The sequence below is a fragment of the Podarcis tiliguerta genome (genome assembly GCF_965153285.1).
Source record: "Podarcis tiliguerta genome assembly, chromosome: 3".
Taxonomy (NCBI): domain Eukaryota; kingdom Metazoa; phylum Chordata; class Lepidosauria; order Squamata; family Lacertidae; genus Podarcis; species Podarcis tiliguerta.
Window position 1 is genome coordinate 3,090,084 of NC_139536.1, and position 16,072 is coordinate 3,106,155.

The 16,072-nt window shown below is 48.7% G+C and overlaps 1 protein-coding gene and 1 long non-coding RNA gene across 2 annotated transcripts in view; one reads left to right on the forward strand and one right to left on the reverse strand.

Annotated features, from left to right (window-relative positions):
* LOC310673910 (L-gulonolactone oxidase-like) overlaps positions 1 to 15,914 on the forward strand; it is a 47,823-nt gene extending 31,909 nt beyond the window's left edge. Inside the window, exons 7-12 of the mRNA XM_083432730.1 lie at positions 4,304 to 4,411; positions 6,716 to 6,792; positions 9,017 to 9,166; positions 10,546 to 10,710; positions 11,670 to 11,760; positions 15,672 to 15,914. Of these exons, the coding sequence (XP_083288856.1) occupies positions 4,304 to 4,411; positions 6,716 to 6,792; positions 9,017 to 9,166; positions 10,546 to 10,710; positions 11,670 to 11,760; positions 15,672 to 15,800 (720 nt within the window). The 3' untranslated portion in view covers positions 15,801 to 15,914. The remainder of the gene's footprint in view (positions 1 to 4,303; positions 4,412 to 6,715; positions 6,793 to 9,016; positions 9,167 to 10,545; positions 10,711 to 11,669; positions 11,761 to 15,671) is intronic.
* Positions 1 to 16,072, reverse strand: part of LOC310674006 — a 190,579-nt gene that overhangs the window by 113,231 nt on the left and 61,276 nt on the right. The window lies entirely within an intron of this gene.

Consider the following 16,072-nt stretch of genomic DNA (forward strand, 5'->3'; position numbering starts at 1 on the left):
GTGCATGCTCTAGTTATCTCCCGCGTTCTACGTGGGGCTACCTTTGAAGGTGACCCGGAAACTACAACTAATCCAGAATGCGGCAGCTAGACTGGTGACTGGGAGCGGCCGCCGAGACCATATAACACCGGTCTTGAAAGACCTACATTGGCTCCCACTACGTTTCCGAGCACAATTCAAAGTGTTGATGCTGACCTTGAAAGCCCTAAACGGCCTCGGCCCAGTATATCTGAAGGAGTGTCTCCACCTCCATCGTTCAGCCCGGACACTGAGGTCCAGCGCCGAGGGCCTTCTGGCGGTTCCCTCGCTGCGAGAAGCCAAGTTACAGGGAACCAGGCAGAGGGCCTTCTTGGTGGTGGCACCCACCCTGTGGAACGCCGTCCCATCAGATGTCAAAGATATAAACAACTACCAAACTTTTAGAAGGTATCTGAAGGCAGCCCTGTTTAGGGAAGCTTTTAATGTTTAATAGGCTATTGTATTTTAGTGTTTTGTTGGAAGCCGCCCAGAGTGGCTGGGGGAACCCAGCCAGATGGGCGGGGTATAAATAATAAATTGTTGTTGTTGTTGTTGTTCAGAGCCGCAGATCTTGCTGTTCCCCACCCCCCACCCCAATAAAAGACAGGGCTGGACCTCTGCCTTCTGAGAGCGCTCAGGGCACCAGGTTGGGGAAGCCTGAGCGGGAGAAATGAGCAGTAAAGTCTTTGGATCACAGCAAAAGCAGCCTATCCACCAGGAGCCTGTGGGCTGCGTCTCAAGTTGGTGCTTGGAAGATGGAGAGAGCGAGCTTTAAGCAGTTCCATCTTCTTAATGATGCTGCTAAGTTAGCGGCAGTCGAGAATAACCATCACCACCCCGCAAGGGATAATTCCTCAGAATGAAAAAGCTCCGTTGCCTCTACCAAACCTGTCCTCCCCCAACCAATAAATGGAGGCTAGAAATCAGAACATTTCAGCTACTGACGCTGGACTTTGGGACTCTGCAAGGTGAGAACCTGGAAGGAAACGTTCCATAATAAGATGCCGTCATGTCGCCGAATTTGGGCCCCCACCTGTAACCTATGAAAAGCTAGGAGGGTTGTGTTGTACCTCCAATCACTGCTACTCTGAATTCTGAATCGGTGTGTCTTCAAATACATTTGAGCTTTGCGCAGAATTGCCACAGACTGAAGATTTTGCATTTCGTGACCGTTTGGCCCCATTGTCTGCCGTTGCCATGCCTGTCAGCTGAGTTTAATGCGTCGTGCATCTGTTGAAATGGATGTTAGTTCGCAAAGGTCTGCGCAACGATAAATCAGAAAGGTGTTTTCGCTGCATCGGGCTTTTTCTTCAAACTTCCCCCCTCCTTCATCTTCCTTCTCCTTGTTATGTTACCACCTTTCACATAAATTTCAAGGTCATACCCTAAAAACAACTGAAAATAGGTATAACCAGAATCCACCCCCCCCCCAAAAAAAAAAAACCCTGATAGATTTAAACAGGGGCAGACTTTGTCTTTTCAAATTTAAGCAGCGCTCCTTGCAAGGTGAAAATTTAACTCCTCTCTGTTTCTCGCCTTCTGTTCTTCTCAGTTCACTACGTCATCATTGCCCAGGGCGGGGGAACCAGTCATGCTGCCCTAAATCCACCTCTGGTTTAAAAACAATACAAATAAAAAGGCCCAAAGCCTCAGAGATCTAACTTTCTCTTTTCATCCTGCTGGAAAAGCTTGCCAAACAAAGGCGTCTTCCATTGTTTCTGTTATGTTACTAAGCTTGGATCCTAGAACAATAGGCAAGTAGGATCCTAGAATGCAGCAACTGATTGGTGACAGAAGTACTGTTTTTGGGGGACAGGGGGCGGGCAGGTGTGGAGGACTCCCTGGTCCTGAATGGGGTAACTGTGCCCCAGAAGGACCAGGTGCGCAGCCTGGGAGTCATTTTGGACTCACAGCTGTCCATGGAGGCCCAGGTCAAATCTGTATCCAGGGCAGCTGTCTACCAACTCCACCTGGTACGCAGGCTGAGACCCTACCTGCCTGCGGACTGTCTCGCCAGAGTGGTGCATGCTCTGGTTATCTCCCGCTTGAACTACTGCAATGCACTCTAGGTGGGGCTACCTTTGAAGGTGATCTGGAAACTACAACTAATCCAGAATGCGGCAGCTAGACTGGTGACTGGGGGCGGCCGCCGAGACCACATAACACCGGTCTTGAAAGACCTACATTGGCTCCCAGTACGTTTCCGAGCACAATGTTGGTGCTGACCTTTAAAGCCCTAAACGGCCTCGGTCCAGTATATCTGAAGGAGCGTCTCCACCTCCATCATCCAGCCTGGACACTGAGGTCCAGCTCAGAGGGCCTTCTGGCGGTTCCCTCACTGCAAGAGGCCAAATTACAGGGAACCAGGCAAAGGGCCTTCTCGGTAGTGGCACCCGCCCTGTGGAACGCCCTCCCATCAGATGTCAAAGTGATAAACAACTACCTGACATTCAGAAGACATCTTAAGGCAGCCCTGTTCAGGGAAGTTTTTAATATGTGACATTTTAGTGTATTTTTTCATCTTTGTTGGGAGACCCAGCCAGATGGGCGGGGTACAAATAATAAATTATTATTATTATTATTATTGGCTTGCAGGAAAAGACCAATCAGGCTCCAGGAGGAAGTTAATCAGCCTATTAGGCTGGTAGGATCGTAGAATGCAACAATGGATTGGCCTGCAGGAAAAGACCAATCAGGCTCTAGGAGGGAAGCAGAATCAGCCAATCAGACGGGACTCATTGTGTAAATAGTGTACAGTGGTACCTCTGGTTGTGAACGGGATCCATTCCGGAGACCTGCTCGCAACATGAAAAGAGTGCAACCCGCAGTGGCACGTCTGCACACATGCAGGTTGCGATTCGCCGCTTCTGCACATGCACGTGACATCATTTTGCACTTCTGCATATGCGTGAGCGGCAAAACCCGAAAAGTAACCCTTTCCGGTACTTCCGGGTCGCCGTGGGACGTAACCTGAAAGAACATAACATGAAGCAAAAGTAACATGAAGTATGACTGTATATAAAATCCTGAGGTTTGGGGGGCCATTCAGTCACTGTTTTACAAGCTGCAGTGTTGTTGTTGTCTAGTCATTTGGTCATGTCCACCTCTTCGTGACCCCCTGGGCCAGAGCACGCCAGGCACTCCTGTCTTTCACTGCCTCCCGCAGTTTGGTCAAACTCATGCTGGTAGCTTCGAGAACACTGTCCCACCATCTCGTCCTCTGTCGTCCCCTTCTCCTTGTGCCCTCCATCTTTCCCAACATCAGGGTCTTTTCCAGGGAGTCTTCTCTTCTCATGAGGAGGCCAAAGTCTTGGAGCCTCAGCTTCAGGATCTGTCCTTCCAGTGAGCACTCAGGGCTGATTTCCTTCAGAATGGAGAGGTTTGATCTTCTTGCAGTCCATGGGACTCTCAAGAGTCTCCTCCAGCACCATAATTCAAAAGCACCCATTCTTCGGCGATCAGCCTTCTTTATGGTCCAGCTCTCACTTCCATACATCACTACTGGGAAAACCATAGCTTTAACTATACAGACCTAGATGCTGTCTAGGTTTGTCATTGCTTTTCTCCCAAGGAGCAGGCGTCTTTTAATTTCATGGCTGCTGTTACCATCTGCAGTGATCATGGAGCCCCCAAAAGTAAAATCTCTCACTGCCTCCATTTCTTCCCCTTCTATTTGCCAGGAGGTGATGGGCCCAGTGGCCATGATCTTCGGTTTTTTTGATGTTGAGCTTCAGACCATATTTTGCGCTCTCCTCTTTCACCCTCATAAAATGGTTCTTCAACAAGCTGCAATAAAGAGCATGAATTCACTACAAGACTCCGAATATATTTCAGTTTCCCAAAACTGCACCAAGCGGGGCACCTCTCGTATTTTGGCATGGATGCTGTTCTGCAGAATGGGGTCAGCCAGACTGAAAGCCCCTAATGTGGCCATTACACTGGGAATCATTTTCTCTCGAGGTGCTGCAAGTTTTGCACCCGGGACTGAGTTTTTCAACACACATGACTTTCCCTAGGGATGCTCCCATATGCTGAATCAGATCTTTGGTCCATCTAGGTCAGGCATGGCCATACTTGGCCCTCCAGATGTTTTGGTACTACAAGTCCCATCATCCCTAGCTAACAGGACCAGCGGTCAGGGATGATGGGAATTGTAGTCCCAAAACATCTGGAGGGAAGCAGATGCTGTTCTGTTGAGCAACATGCCTGGACAGGACACCTGAGCAGTGCTTTCCTCCATTCAGCCTCCAGCCCATCCACTCTTGTCTCCTTTTCCCTCTTCCAGGTGCTGGACAACCTCAACAGCCACCTGAAGAAATCTGAGTATTTCCGTTTCCTTTGGTTCCCTCACACTGAGAACGTGAGCGTCATCTACCAAGACCACACCAACAAGGTAAGTCGATGCTCATGTGGCCAGTGGAAAGGGTGTAAAGTCTTTTTTGGAGGGTGGAAGGAATTGGAAGAAGGGGTTATGACTCCACCGGTCGCTATGCTCCATCAGATGTCAAGGAGATAAAGGGCTACACAACTTTTAGAAGACATCTGAAGGCAGCCCTGTATCGGGCAGTGTTTTTTTTTTAATGTTTGACATTTTATTATGCATTATATTCTGCTGGAAGCTGCCCAGAGTGGCTGGGGTATAATAATAATAACAATAATAATAGTAGGCATAAACAGCCTCTGTGCTGAGGTGGGCAACCTCCAGCCCACAGGCCAAAATTGCCTCACCAGGCCTCTTCATCTGGCCTGCAAGGCTGTTTTGCCCAGACAATGCCCACCCGCCTTGCACCTCACATTATATGTCACACCAGGTGTTTGGTACGCAGAGAGGTGGCTGCTTTCTCTGCAGAAATCAGGATCGAAACATGCACAGCCATCCATCAGGTGACATGTAGGAGTTGAACCCTGCTAAGTTAGTGTCTCCTTACCAAACCTGAGACACAGCTTTAACAGCTGGATGGGATGATATCAGAGGATCAATAGATGGATAGGACCACCCACCTGTCAATCAGATGATGTCATAGTGATGCCAGGTGACAGACAGGTTGTTGGTCCAAGGGATGGAGGAAAGTAAATATCTGCCCCCCAACCCCCAGGGCTTAAGAAGGATCCCTACTCCTGGCATAGGGGGTCTTCCTGGAGCTGCCTGACAGTGGTGGGTGTGATTGTCCCCACATGAATACACACAAGCGCAGTATCCCGCACAGCTGATCCATTCAGATCATCCCTGCTCATCAATGGATCAATCTGATGACCAGAGAGGGGAAGATTTGGTTCCTCATCAGGACCCTGGGCTGACCAGAGTGTCAGCATCGCCCTTGAGCCAGTGTGACTAACTGGACTCATCCACTTCAGCCCCGACTGGGCTAGGCAAGCTGGGCAGCACTTCCAGAGACCACCTTCTGCACAGGAACAGGTCAAAGTGCTGCGGACCCACAGCTTAGAGTTGTGAGCACCGGATTCACTCCAACTAGACAGTCGTCATACAGCAGAGTATAGCAGAGTCCAGCAGAGTATATAAACAACTCGGAGAGCAGCTCTGTAGAATATTCTCTTTATTCTATAACTACAACTATTATACAACTATATACGGAGCTAAATAGGTCTAAGCATAAAGAATGCTGAACCGCACTGAGTGTCTGCAGCTGCTCTTAGCAGCAACCTTATCTAAACACACAATCTCTAACACTCAGTCTCTCTCCCTGACTGACTGACCGACTCACTCACTGACCGACTCTTTGATGTGGTGCTGGAGCAGAATATGTAGAGAGCAGAACACGCCTCCTCCTCTCTGTAGAATCAGCAGACTCCTCAGGAGAGTCTTGGATATGGGAGGGGTGTAATCTCCTCACAGAGAGCAGTTTTAAGCTCTCCGCCTTGCCCTCTGTGGGAATGTTCAGGGTGGCAGGAGAGGATATATCGTTTATTAATATCCTTCCTAACTTGAGCTAGCAAGTTCCTTTACTTAGCAGAGTTACATTCCCCCCCCCCCTTTTTTACATGCACAGCAGATAGCTGGTTGCAGGCTCGTGTGAGCCTCTCACTATTATACAATTCAGTCTGTCTCAGATTGAATTGTATGTTCCTGGTAAGTTCTCTTGAATCCCTCTTAAAACAATAAAGATGCCACAATCTTATTCAAAGTCAATAAAAGGAGTTTACTCACGTCAGTTCACAGCTGGATTCCTGAAGGCAGACTTAGTTACAGATATGTACATGTGGATCTACCCCATATGGGGGAATAATCCCAGTGCTGCCGCTAGCTGAGAGCTGGTCCAACGAAGAAGGAAGTCAAAAAGAGAGAGAAGTGTGCTGCGTGACTCGTCCTTTTGTTACCTGGACAGGTGAGGTCACGCCCACCTTCTATCACATGCAAAAGGATGGATGCTCCAGCCAGGAGGAACAGGAAGTTTCGACTGGCTGGACCAAACATTCCCTCGCATGTCCACTCTAGGAAAACAAGGAATGTTGTACTTGACTGCCTTTCATGGATCACACCCAACACCATCCCCATTGCTAGGTCTGTGTTGTGTGTGTGTTTTACCATCGCCACCCAAATCAGTGGAGTCTCAGGGCAGGGGGGGGATATAAACTTACGTGGCTGGGGACTGATCTAGGCGAAGGTTTTGAAGGCCACATCTTCCCTGCTGGGCAATGTCTGTAGCCTGAATCTCTCCCGTCTTGCATGTCGTTGCAGCCTCCCGCTTCCTCTGCCAGCTGGTTTTGGGACTACGTGATCGGATACTACCTGCTGGAGTTCCTCCTTTGGGTCAGGTGAGATTCAGCGTGCCTTGGCAAGGCATTCGTGTGGGAAGGACCGCAGATTTCAAAGAAGCTGCTTGGTGGGAGGTTGAAGGCCAAAGGCTGGCAAATGAAGCTTGCTGACTTACAAGCACACCCTACGTTCAGAATCTCACCCTTGGTCGGAAACTCTGTCTGGTCCTTCCATTATTCCAGAGCAAGTTAGCGGGGGGGCGATGTGTGCAGTTGTTCTGCCATCTTGTGGGCAGCAGCTGTAAGGACACACTCTCTGGCGTTGGTTTGGCAGAGAAAGCCACAAATCCAGGAGTCTTTTACCCCAGTGGCCTTATAACTGTTGGTTGGTGGTTGTTTCTGCAAGATGCAACCACAGATTGGCTCAATAGGAAGGGGCACCAGGAACCAGCAAGTCAAACTCCTGTGGCGTTTTATTTTATGCAATAAATGTGGGCTGTTTAAAGCTTCAAGCATTGTACTGAGGCAAGAAGGAGAAGTGTCATTGTTTTGAAAACATTGATTTTTATGCATTACTCTGTCAGGGGTCTTTGAACATAATAATATAAGAGCCAGCTGCATCAGGCATATAATCCACCATCCTGTTCTCACCAGCCCTAGAGCAACTCTCCCCTCCTGTGGTTTCCAGCAACTTGGATTCAGAAACATTATTCCCTCCTGTGGGAGGGAGTTCCACAGGTTAACTATGTTAGATGGTCCAAGATTATTGCAGTAGAGTGTGCACAAAATCTACTTGATAAGCAATTGAAAGCACCTGTCTCTGAGCTGCTGCAGCAACATAGAATTCATTCTGCTGGAGAAGCTGTGTGAGAGCAAAGGCCTTGCTTTGGTATCAACAGCATCTTAGCCGCGCCGTCTGTGTCCATGCAAAGAGGCTACTGCTTGTAGATGATTCACCTCCCTAGTTGCTGAGGAAAAAGCTGCCTTTGGTCTCATCCTTGCCAGGGGGCTTCTGCAAGGGGAGGTGGGATGCCCTTGAGGCCCCTCCTCATCCTAGAGGGCACTGCTCCCATCAAATCACATAGTTAAACTTTGGAACTCCCTGCCACAAGAGTCAGTGATGGCCACCAACCTAGATGGCTTTAAAAGAGGATAGGACAAATTCGTGGAGGAGGAGAGGGCTATCGGTGGCCAGTAGGCATTCTGGCTATGCCATGCCTCCATAGTCAGAGACAGAAATGCTTTTGAATACCAATTGTGAGTCGAGGACCCGCCACCCGCATAGGAGTATAATAAGACACAAAGAGACAATATTTTAGATTAATGGGCAAAATTAGGCCACAACTTTTATTGGTTACAGCATGTGAGTAGAATTGGCTTAGGCATTGGATGAAACGGCAATACAAGACTCCACCCCGCACAGCCGGGAGTCATATCAGGGTTAACAACCAATGGGAGGAGCTTGTTCATGCAAATACAACTGGAAGCTCCCCCATGATGTCACCGGGGGTCGTGCCATGGCCCTAGCCACCAGCAGGGCATCGGACAGGATCCATGACCGTTGGATTCCTTTAACGGAATACCCATAAGAGGAGGGGTAGATGATGGCCCATACCCAATCCTCCAACACAGCACCCATATTCCAATGCCTAACCGCCAATACCAGAAAGTTGTGACGAGTTGCTACGAGGTAGGCAAAAAAACCAAGAGGCTGGTGCCAATTTGCCAAATGGATAAAAAGGTCCTACCAGGTCCCTTGGGCAACCAAGGCGACCAACCAAAGTCCATAGCAAGGTCAATACGCAAATGAAGCTGACCTAAGAGGGACGGAGGGCGGGAGATCCGAGGAAAGCAGGAACAGACTGGGAGCAGAGCGCTGCCGCGGACGTTTAAATGCATTTAGCCCCGCCCACCAGCCAGCCCTATTGGTCGGCTGGAAGGCTTGGCCGCAGCAGCAGGAGCAATCAGGAGCAGGGAGCTGAACACGCCTCCCTGTCCCAGCGGGAAGCTCCTCCCACTCACAATCCCTTCCCTCTGGGAGGAGGAGAGGCCTTGCGGGAAACTATAGGAGAGAAGAGGATTCTGGCTGACCAATGGCCTGATTCAGGAAGCTCGTCTTAGTTTCTTATATTCAGGCACAATCCATAGCCTACCATCCCAGCTACTCTCGAAGGGGGAGAAGGAAGGGTCAGCCCACGTCCCCTGTATCCGAATTCCCACTAACCTTGGATTTCTGCCCCTCTGACTTCCACCTTGTCCTCTCCTCCTCTTCCTCCTCCATCAGCACATTCCTGCCCTGCCTGGTTCCCTGGATCAATCGCTTCTTCTTCTGGCTCCTCTTCACCGGCAAAGTGGAGAACGTCAACTTGAGCTACAAGATATTCAACTACGAGTGCCGCTTCAAGCAGCACGTGCAGGATTGGGCCATCCCCATGTAAGCTGATTTGACCTTGTATACGGAGGGTTGGAAGACTAGGGCTGATTCCAGGATGATCAGGGGTGGGGTGGGTTTTCACATGTGAAATTCAGGTTGTAGTCGCCTCTCCAATTTGAATGATGTTGTGGGTTTGGGGCGCCAGTCTGGATGATGCCCTGAGTGTCTTCCAATCCTTGGGGTCCTGTAGCCAGGGAGTATTAGAATCTACAAAAGGAGGTTGCTGGACAGGTTTTTTGTTAGGCAATGACCTTATCTGGCCACTCAAATGTCCTCATCAGCATCCCAAAAGGATGAGCCAGGTTGCTATAACTAAGTGATGGGGCCCTTTGGGATAATGGGGTGGGGGGTGGCTTTCCTCTACCCCCTCACCTAGCTGCTAGGTAGGAGAACATGAGTTTTGGGGTGTGAGATGAACTGGAAGCTGGAAACACAGAGACTTGCTTGCTTAGTGCTGGAGTCATAGCTGTGGCCAATGGAGAAGCAAGATCTGTTGGGGTGTCAATGCTGTGAGCCCCTCCATCCTTGGCTCAGGTGGGTAAAGGTAAAGGGACCCCTGACCATTAGGTCCAGTCGTGGCCGACTCTGGGGTTGCGGCGCTCATCTTGCTTTACTGGCCGAGGGAGCCGGCGTACAGCTTCCAGGTCATGTGGCCAGCATGACTAAGCCGCTTCTGGTGAACCAGAGCAGCGCACGGAAAAGCCGTTTACCTTCCTGATGGAGCAGTACTTATTTATCTACTAGCACTTCGTGCTTTCGAACTGCTAGGTTGGCAGGAGCAGGGACCGAGCAACGGGAGCTCACCCCGTTGCGGGGATTTGAACAGCCGACCTTCTGATCGGCAAGTCCTAGGCTCTGTGGTTTAACCCACAGCGCCACCCGCGTCCTTATGTATGTGTAGATAAAACCAAATATCCTAAAGACACCATAGTCTGTGCTGACCAAGGAAACAAAACCTGGGTAAGTGCTGGGAATCTCTCACCGCTTGGAGATTGGGGTTGGCGTGCAACAATATATTTAACTAACTCGGTAGTCAGGGTCTTGCTATTAATATATAGCAGGCAAGACAATGAGCAATGCTGGAAGGGGGCTGATCTGGAGCAAGGATAGGGGCTCATCTCTGGTTCCGACGGGAGGACCAGGGACTGTCTCCTTCAGGACCTTGGAGAGTTCCCAAGGGAAGAAAGTGATGTTCCAAAAAATGATCTTAAGTCAGGGATGGAGAACCTTCATCCTGGGTGCCACAAATCTCCATGCCGGCAGTTTACCGCAGTTCCTTGTGAAAGGGAGGGAGGCATTGACCGTTACACCCATTTGGGTGTAATCCCCTTGCACAACATATCCACGGTGTTGGGTCTTTTCGTATAATCTCCTCACAGTGAGAAAACGAAGGAGGCTCTGCTGGAGCTAAAGGGGGTTCTGGAAAGCAACCCCAAAGTGGTGGCCCACTACCCAGTGGAAGTGCGCTTCACCCGGGGAGACGACATCTTGCTGAGCCCCTGCTTCCGAAGGGACAGCTGCTACATGAACATCATCATGTACAGGTAAGAGGAGTCGGGTCCAGGTTGGTCCATTTGGGTTGCCTGATGGGTATTGGAGGATAAGCCTACTGGTGGCCTCTAGCGGTGATGGCTGTTCTCTGCCTTCACGGTCAGAGGCAATAGCGCTTCTGAATACCAGCAGCAAGAGGAGGTCTCTTGTGCCCGGATTCTTCTTGTGGACATCCCACGGGCATCTGGTTGGTGGCTGTGAGGACCAGATGCTGGACTAGAGAAGCCTAACAGTGCATCAATGAGGCAGAAGCAAAATATTAGCGATCGGGCAGCCGATGTCCTCAGGCTTAACATCTAAAAGGCACGACCCCAAAAGGAAAAGGGCTTGGCAAGGAGGAAAAACTCTTCCTTGGTTGGCATTCCTGTAATGGCCAGCTAGAATGGAAACATTTGGAGACAAGCAATGGAACTCCCATTCAGCGCCCATCAGAACTGAAGCTCAGCTATGTTGTTCCACAACGGAGAGTAAAGTTCGGCTTTTTTTTTTTTATATAAATAATTTTTATTAATTTACAACAAAACAAAACAAAACATACATTATTTTCATATTTCACATTTCAATTTCCAAGTCTTTGATTTTGGACTTCCTTCAGCTTTTCCGTAAATCTTTCGTAGTCACTATTAGTTTCCGCATTTCCTTTTTTACCATTGTCATTAATTATATCTTTTTCTCTCTCATTCCTTTTAACAATGTCTCTCGCATATGTCACAGTGCTCTTTTAAAACCTTCTAGCGTTATTTGACCATCACTTACGTTCTCCAGATATTTAACAAATTTCCCCCAGTTTTCTGTAAACTTTTGGTCTCTTAGGTATCTAATTTTTCCAGTCATCTTATCTAATTCAGCGTAATCTAGCAACTTAGACCTCCAATCTTCTATTGTCGGTATTTCCTGTTGTTTCCATTTTTGTGCCAGTAACAAGTTCGGCTTATTTTTTTATCCCTTTCAGGCCCTATGGAAAAGACGTCCCGCGCCTTGACTACTGGCTCGCCTACGAGAGCATCATGAAGAAGGTTGGAGGGAGACCTCACTGGGCAAAGGTACGAAGGTGGGGGCAGTGTTCATAGAACTGTAGAGTTGGAAGGGATCCCCAAAGGTCATCCAATCCAACCCACTGCAGTGCAGGAATCACAGCTAAAGAATCCCTGGCAGATGGCCATCCGATTTCTGTTTAGAAAGCTCCCAGTAATTAATTAATTATTATAATAAAACTAATTAAATATTTCTACCCCGCCCATCTGGCTGGGTTTCCCCAGCCACTCTGGGCGGCTTTCAACAGAACATTAAAAACAGAACAAAACATCAAATGTTAAAAACTTCCCTAAACAGGGCTGCTTTCAGATGTCTTCTAAACATGAGATAGTTGTTTATTTCCTTGACATCTGATGGGAGGGCATTCCACGGGGCGGGCGCCACCACCGAGAAGGCCCTCTTCCTGGTTCCCTGTAACCTCGCTTCTCACAGTGAGGGAACCGGTAGAAGGCCTCCAAAGCTGAACCTTAGTGTCCGGGCAGAACGATGGGGCTGGAGACGCACCTTCAAGTATACTGGGCCGAGGCCGTTTAGGGCTTTAAACGTCAGCACCAACACTTTCAAACGTACTGGGAGCCAGCGCAGGTCTTTCGGGATAGGTGTTATATGGTCCCGGTGGCCACTCCCAATCACCAGTCTAGCTGCCGCATTCTGGATTAGTTGCAGTTTCCGGGTCACCTTCAAAGGTAGCCCCACGTAGAGTGCATGGCAGTAGTCCAAGAGGTGAAGGAGGGTCCACCACCTTCTGAGGGAGTCTGTTCCACTGTTGAACAGAAGTCAGATAGTTCTTCCTAATGTTTATCCAGAATCTCCTTTCTTGTATTTTGAATCTATTGCAAGAAAGGAGGTTGTGACTAAATACAGTGGTGCCCCGCAAGACAAATGCCTCACAAGATGGAAAACCCGCTAGACGAAAGGGTTTTCCATTTTCAGAGGTGCTTCGCAGGACGAATTTCTCTATGGGCTTGCTTCCCAAGACGAAAATGTCTTGCGAGTCTTGAGATTTTTTTTCGCTCCCCACCCCATTTTTCTAAGGCGCTAAGCTGCTAATAGCCTTTTAGCAGCTAATCCGCTAATCCCTTAAGCCTTTAATAGCCACTAATAGCTGCTAAACCGCTAATAGCGCTAATCCGCTAATGGGCTTGCTTCGCAAGACGAAAAAACCGCTAGATGAAGAGACTCGCGGAACGGATTCTTTTCGTCTTGCGAGGCACCACTGTATTAGGAATAAGTCCCGTTAGTGCAAGGATTTCCACCTGCAATGGGGTTTTCTCCCCCTCACCCTGAGCACATCCTACACCCTCCCCAAATCTGGAGGGTTGGGGGAGCCACTTGGACCTGCCCCACTAGTCTTGATCTGGGGAAAAGGAGGGATATAATGATGATAATAATTACTATTATTATATATAAGGATGGGGGCAGGGGAAGATTGTGTGCCTTTTTATTTTTGCAAATTTCTTCAGCGACGTGTCTTAATTTTGGAATGTGAGGAATTCAAATCAGCTATTTTCGTACTTGGACAACATTTAGTTTGGTACATTTACGTTTGATGAAGCAGCACATAAACCGCTTTCAGAAATCCTAAACATTTCAGGTGATGCTAAATAATAACAATATTAATAAACACTACGGCTGCAAGTACTTGGCCATCGTTTTTAATGATTTCTAGGCAATTTCACACGCATTTTACTTGCCGAGCATTACTTAATTATATTAATTTAACCGAAATATCCTTTTTATTCCCAAGTCATGTTACAGCACCCCTCATTTCAGGAAGTGGAAAGTTGCAAAATTCAACACTCCCTAGAGGAGATTGCAGCTGGTGAAGGAATAGTAAAACCTCCTTGTTCGCTGTGGCCTCATACACAGGCCAAAAATTTTAAAAAATCACCACCCCACAGTAATTAGGCTTTGTAATAAAGCTCTGTGGATGTCAATGGGATTCTTGTTTACGCCCCAGTGGTGTATGGGAGGCAGGACATAAGAGGGGAGGCAGATGGGCAGAGGAGGGAGTTGAGAGCATGGAATAAACACAACCCAGGTGGTTAAGAAAGCCCAACAGATAATAATAATAATAATAATAATAATAATAATAATAATAATAATAATAATAATAATAATTTATTTGCACCCCGCCCATCTGGCTGGGCCTCCCCAGCCACTCTGGGCGGCTTCCATAGAAACAAAAAATACAGTAAAATATCACAGATTAAAAACTTCCCTGAACAGGGCTGCCTTAAGATGTCTTCTAAATGTCAGGTAGTTATTTATCGCTTTGACATCTGATGGGAGGGCATTCCACAGGGCGGGCGCCACTACCGAGAAGGCCCTCTGCCTGGTTCCCTGTAACTTGGCCTCTCGCAGTGAGGGAACTGCCAGAAGGCCCTCAGCGCTGGACCTCAGCGTCCGGGCAGAACGATGGGGGTGGAGACGCTCCTTCAGGTATACTGGGCCGAGGCCGTTTAGGGCTTTAAAGGTCAACACCAGCACTTTGAATTGTGCTCGGAAACGTACTGGGAGCCAATGTAGGTCTTTCAAGACCGGTGTTATGTGGTCTCAGCGGCTGCCCCCAGTCTGCCCCCAGTCAACAGATACTCCATTTCCTCAGAATATTGCAAAAGAACGATGTCAATCAACATCTGATGATCTCCTTCTACCGGTCAACAATAGAAAGTGTCCTTTCCTACTGCACCACGGTGTGGTATGCTGGTTTGACATCATCTGATAGGAAGTGCCTACAGAGGGTGGTGAATACAGCACAAGATATTATGGGCTGTCCCGTTAATCCGCTGGATGAAATACAGTGGTACCTTGGGTTAAGTACTTAATTCGTTCCAGAGGTCCGTTTTTAACCTGAAATTGTACTTAACCTGAAGCACCACTTTAGCTAATGGTGCCTCTTGCTGCTGCCGCACCGCCAGAGCACAATTTCTGTTCTCATCCTGAAGCAAAGTTCTTAACCCAAGGTACTATTTCTGGGTTGGTGGAGTCTGTAACCTGAAGTGTCTGTAACCCAAGGTACCACTGTAGCGGAAGAATGTTGCCCCAGAAGAGTGAGGAAAATTCTCAAGGATGATTATTCACACCCTGGCCGGCACTTTCTTGATCTCCTGCCCTCGGGCAGAAGATATAGAAGCACGATTAGTCGCACCAACAGGGTAAAGAACAGCTTCTATCCTGGGCTGTTAGGCTGCTGAATGAAAAGATAACAAGGCAACAGACTTTCGGGTTTGGTGGGTGTGCGTCAGTAAACGAGGGGAATTAAGACTAAGAGAGCTGAGTGGGGGGTGCTCCTGTAATCTCACTGTAAACAAGTTGTACAAGTGACAGTAAAGTACAGTGGTGCCCCGCAAGACGAATGCCTCGCAAGACGGAAAACCCGCTAGACAAAAGGGTTTTCCGTTTTGGAGGTGATTCGCAGGACGAATTTGCCATGGGCTTGCTTCGCAAGACAAAAATGTCTTGCGATTCCTGGGGGTTTTTCCCCGCTCCCCACCCCCTTTTTCCAAGGCACTAAGCTGCTAATAGCCTTTTAGCAGCTAATCCGCTAATCCCTTAAGCCTTTAATAGCCCCTAATAGCCGCTAAACCGCTAATAGCGCTAATCCGCTAATGGGCTTGCTTCGCAAGACGAAAAAACCGCTAGACGAAGAGACTCACGGAACGGATTCTTTTCGTCTTGCGAGGCACCACTGTATTTCAATTCAATTGGCGTGTCCGTGAAGTGGCTCTGCCCCGCTCACTCTCAATATAGGCCCCACCCACTCTCAATATAGGCCCCACCCACCACTGACATGCTCGCCCTGCAAGGTTTCCGACCAGGGAACATGCCTCTCAGACTGAAAAGTCTCCACCCACCTGATACGGACCCACACAGAGGGAGGAAGGGCACTTTCATAAAACTGGTTCTCTGCCTGCAGGCCCACACATGCACTCGGAAGGACTTTGAGAAGATGTACCCTGGCTTCCAGGAGTTCTGCTCCATCCGGGAGAAGCTGGACCCCAGAGGGATGTTCCTGAATCCCTACCTGGAGAAGGTCTTCTACTGAGAGGTGACCTGGAGAAGTTGGTGGCGGCGGAGGAACCTCTCGTGTGGGCAGTGGTTCTCAAAGTGGTTGGCAGTAGCGCCCTCTTGTGGGTGGGGGGATTACCTGGGGGACACTAAGAGGCAAGGGGGCAGACGGGGGGCACTGGAGGTGACTATATGGACAGCTGGCATCGCTGGATCAAGTCCATCAATTTCATTGTATTCATTATTTTCAATTGGATTTTGAATAAATGCGCAGCTAACTGCTACTGTTTGGAATTTTATTGCCTTATT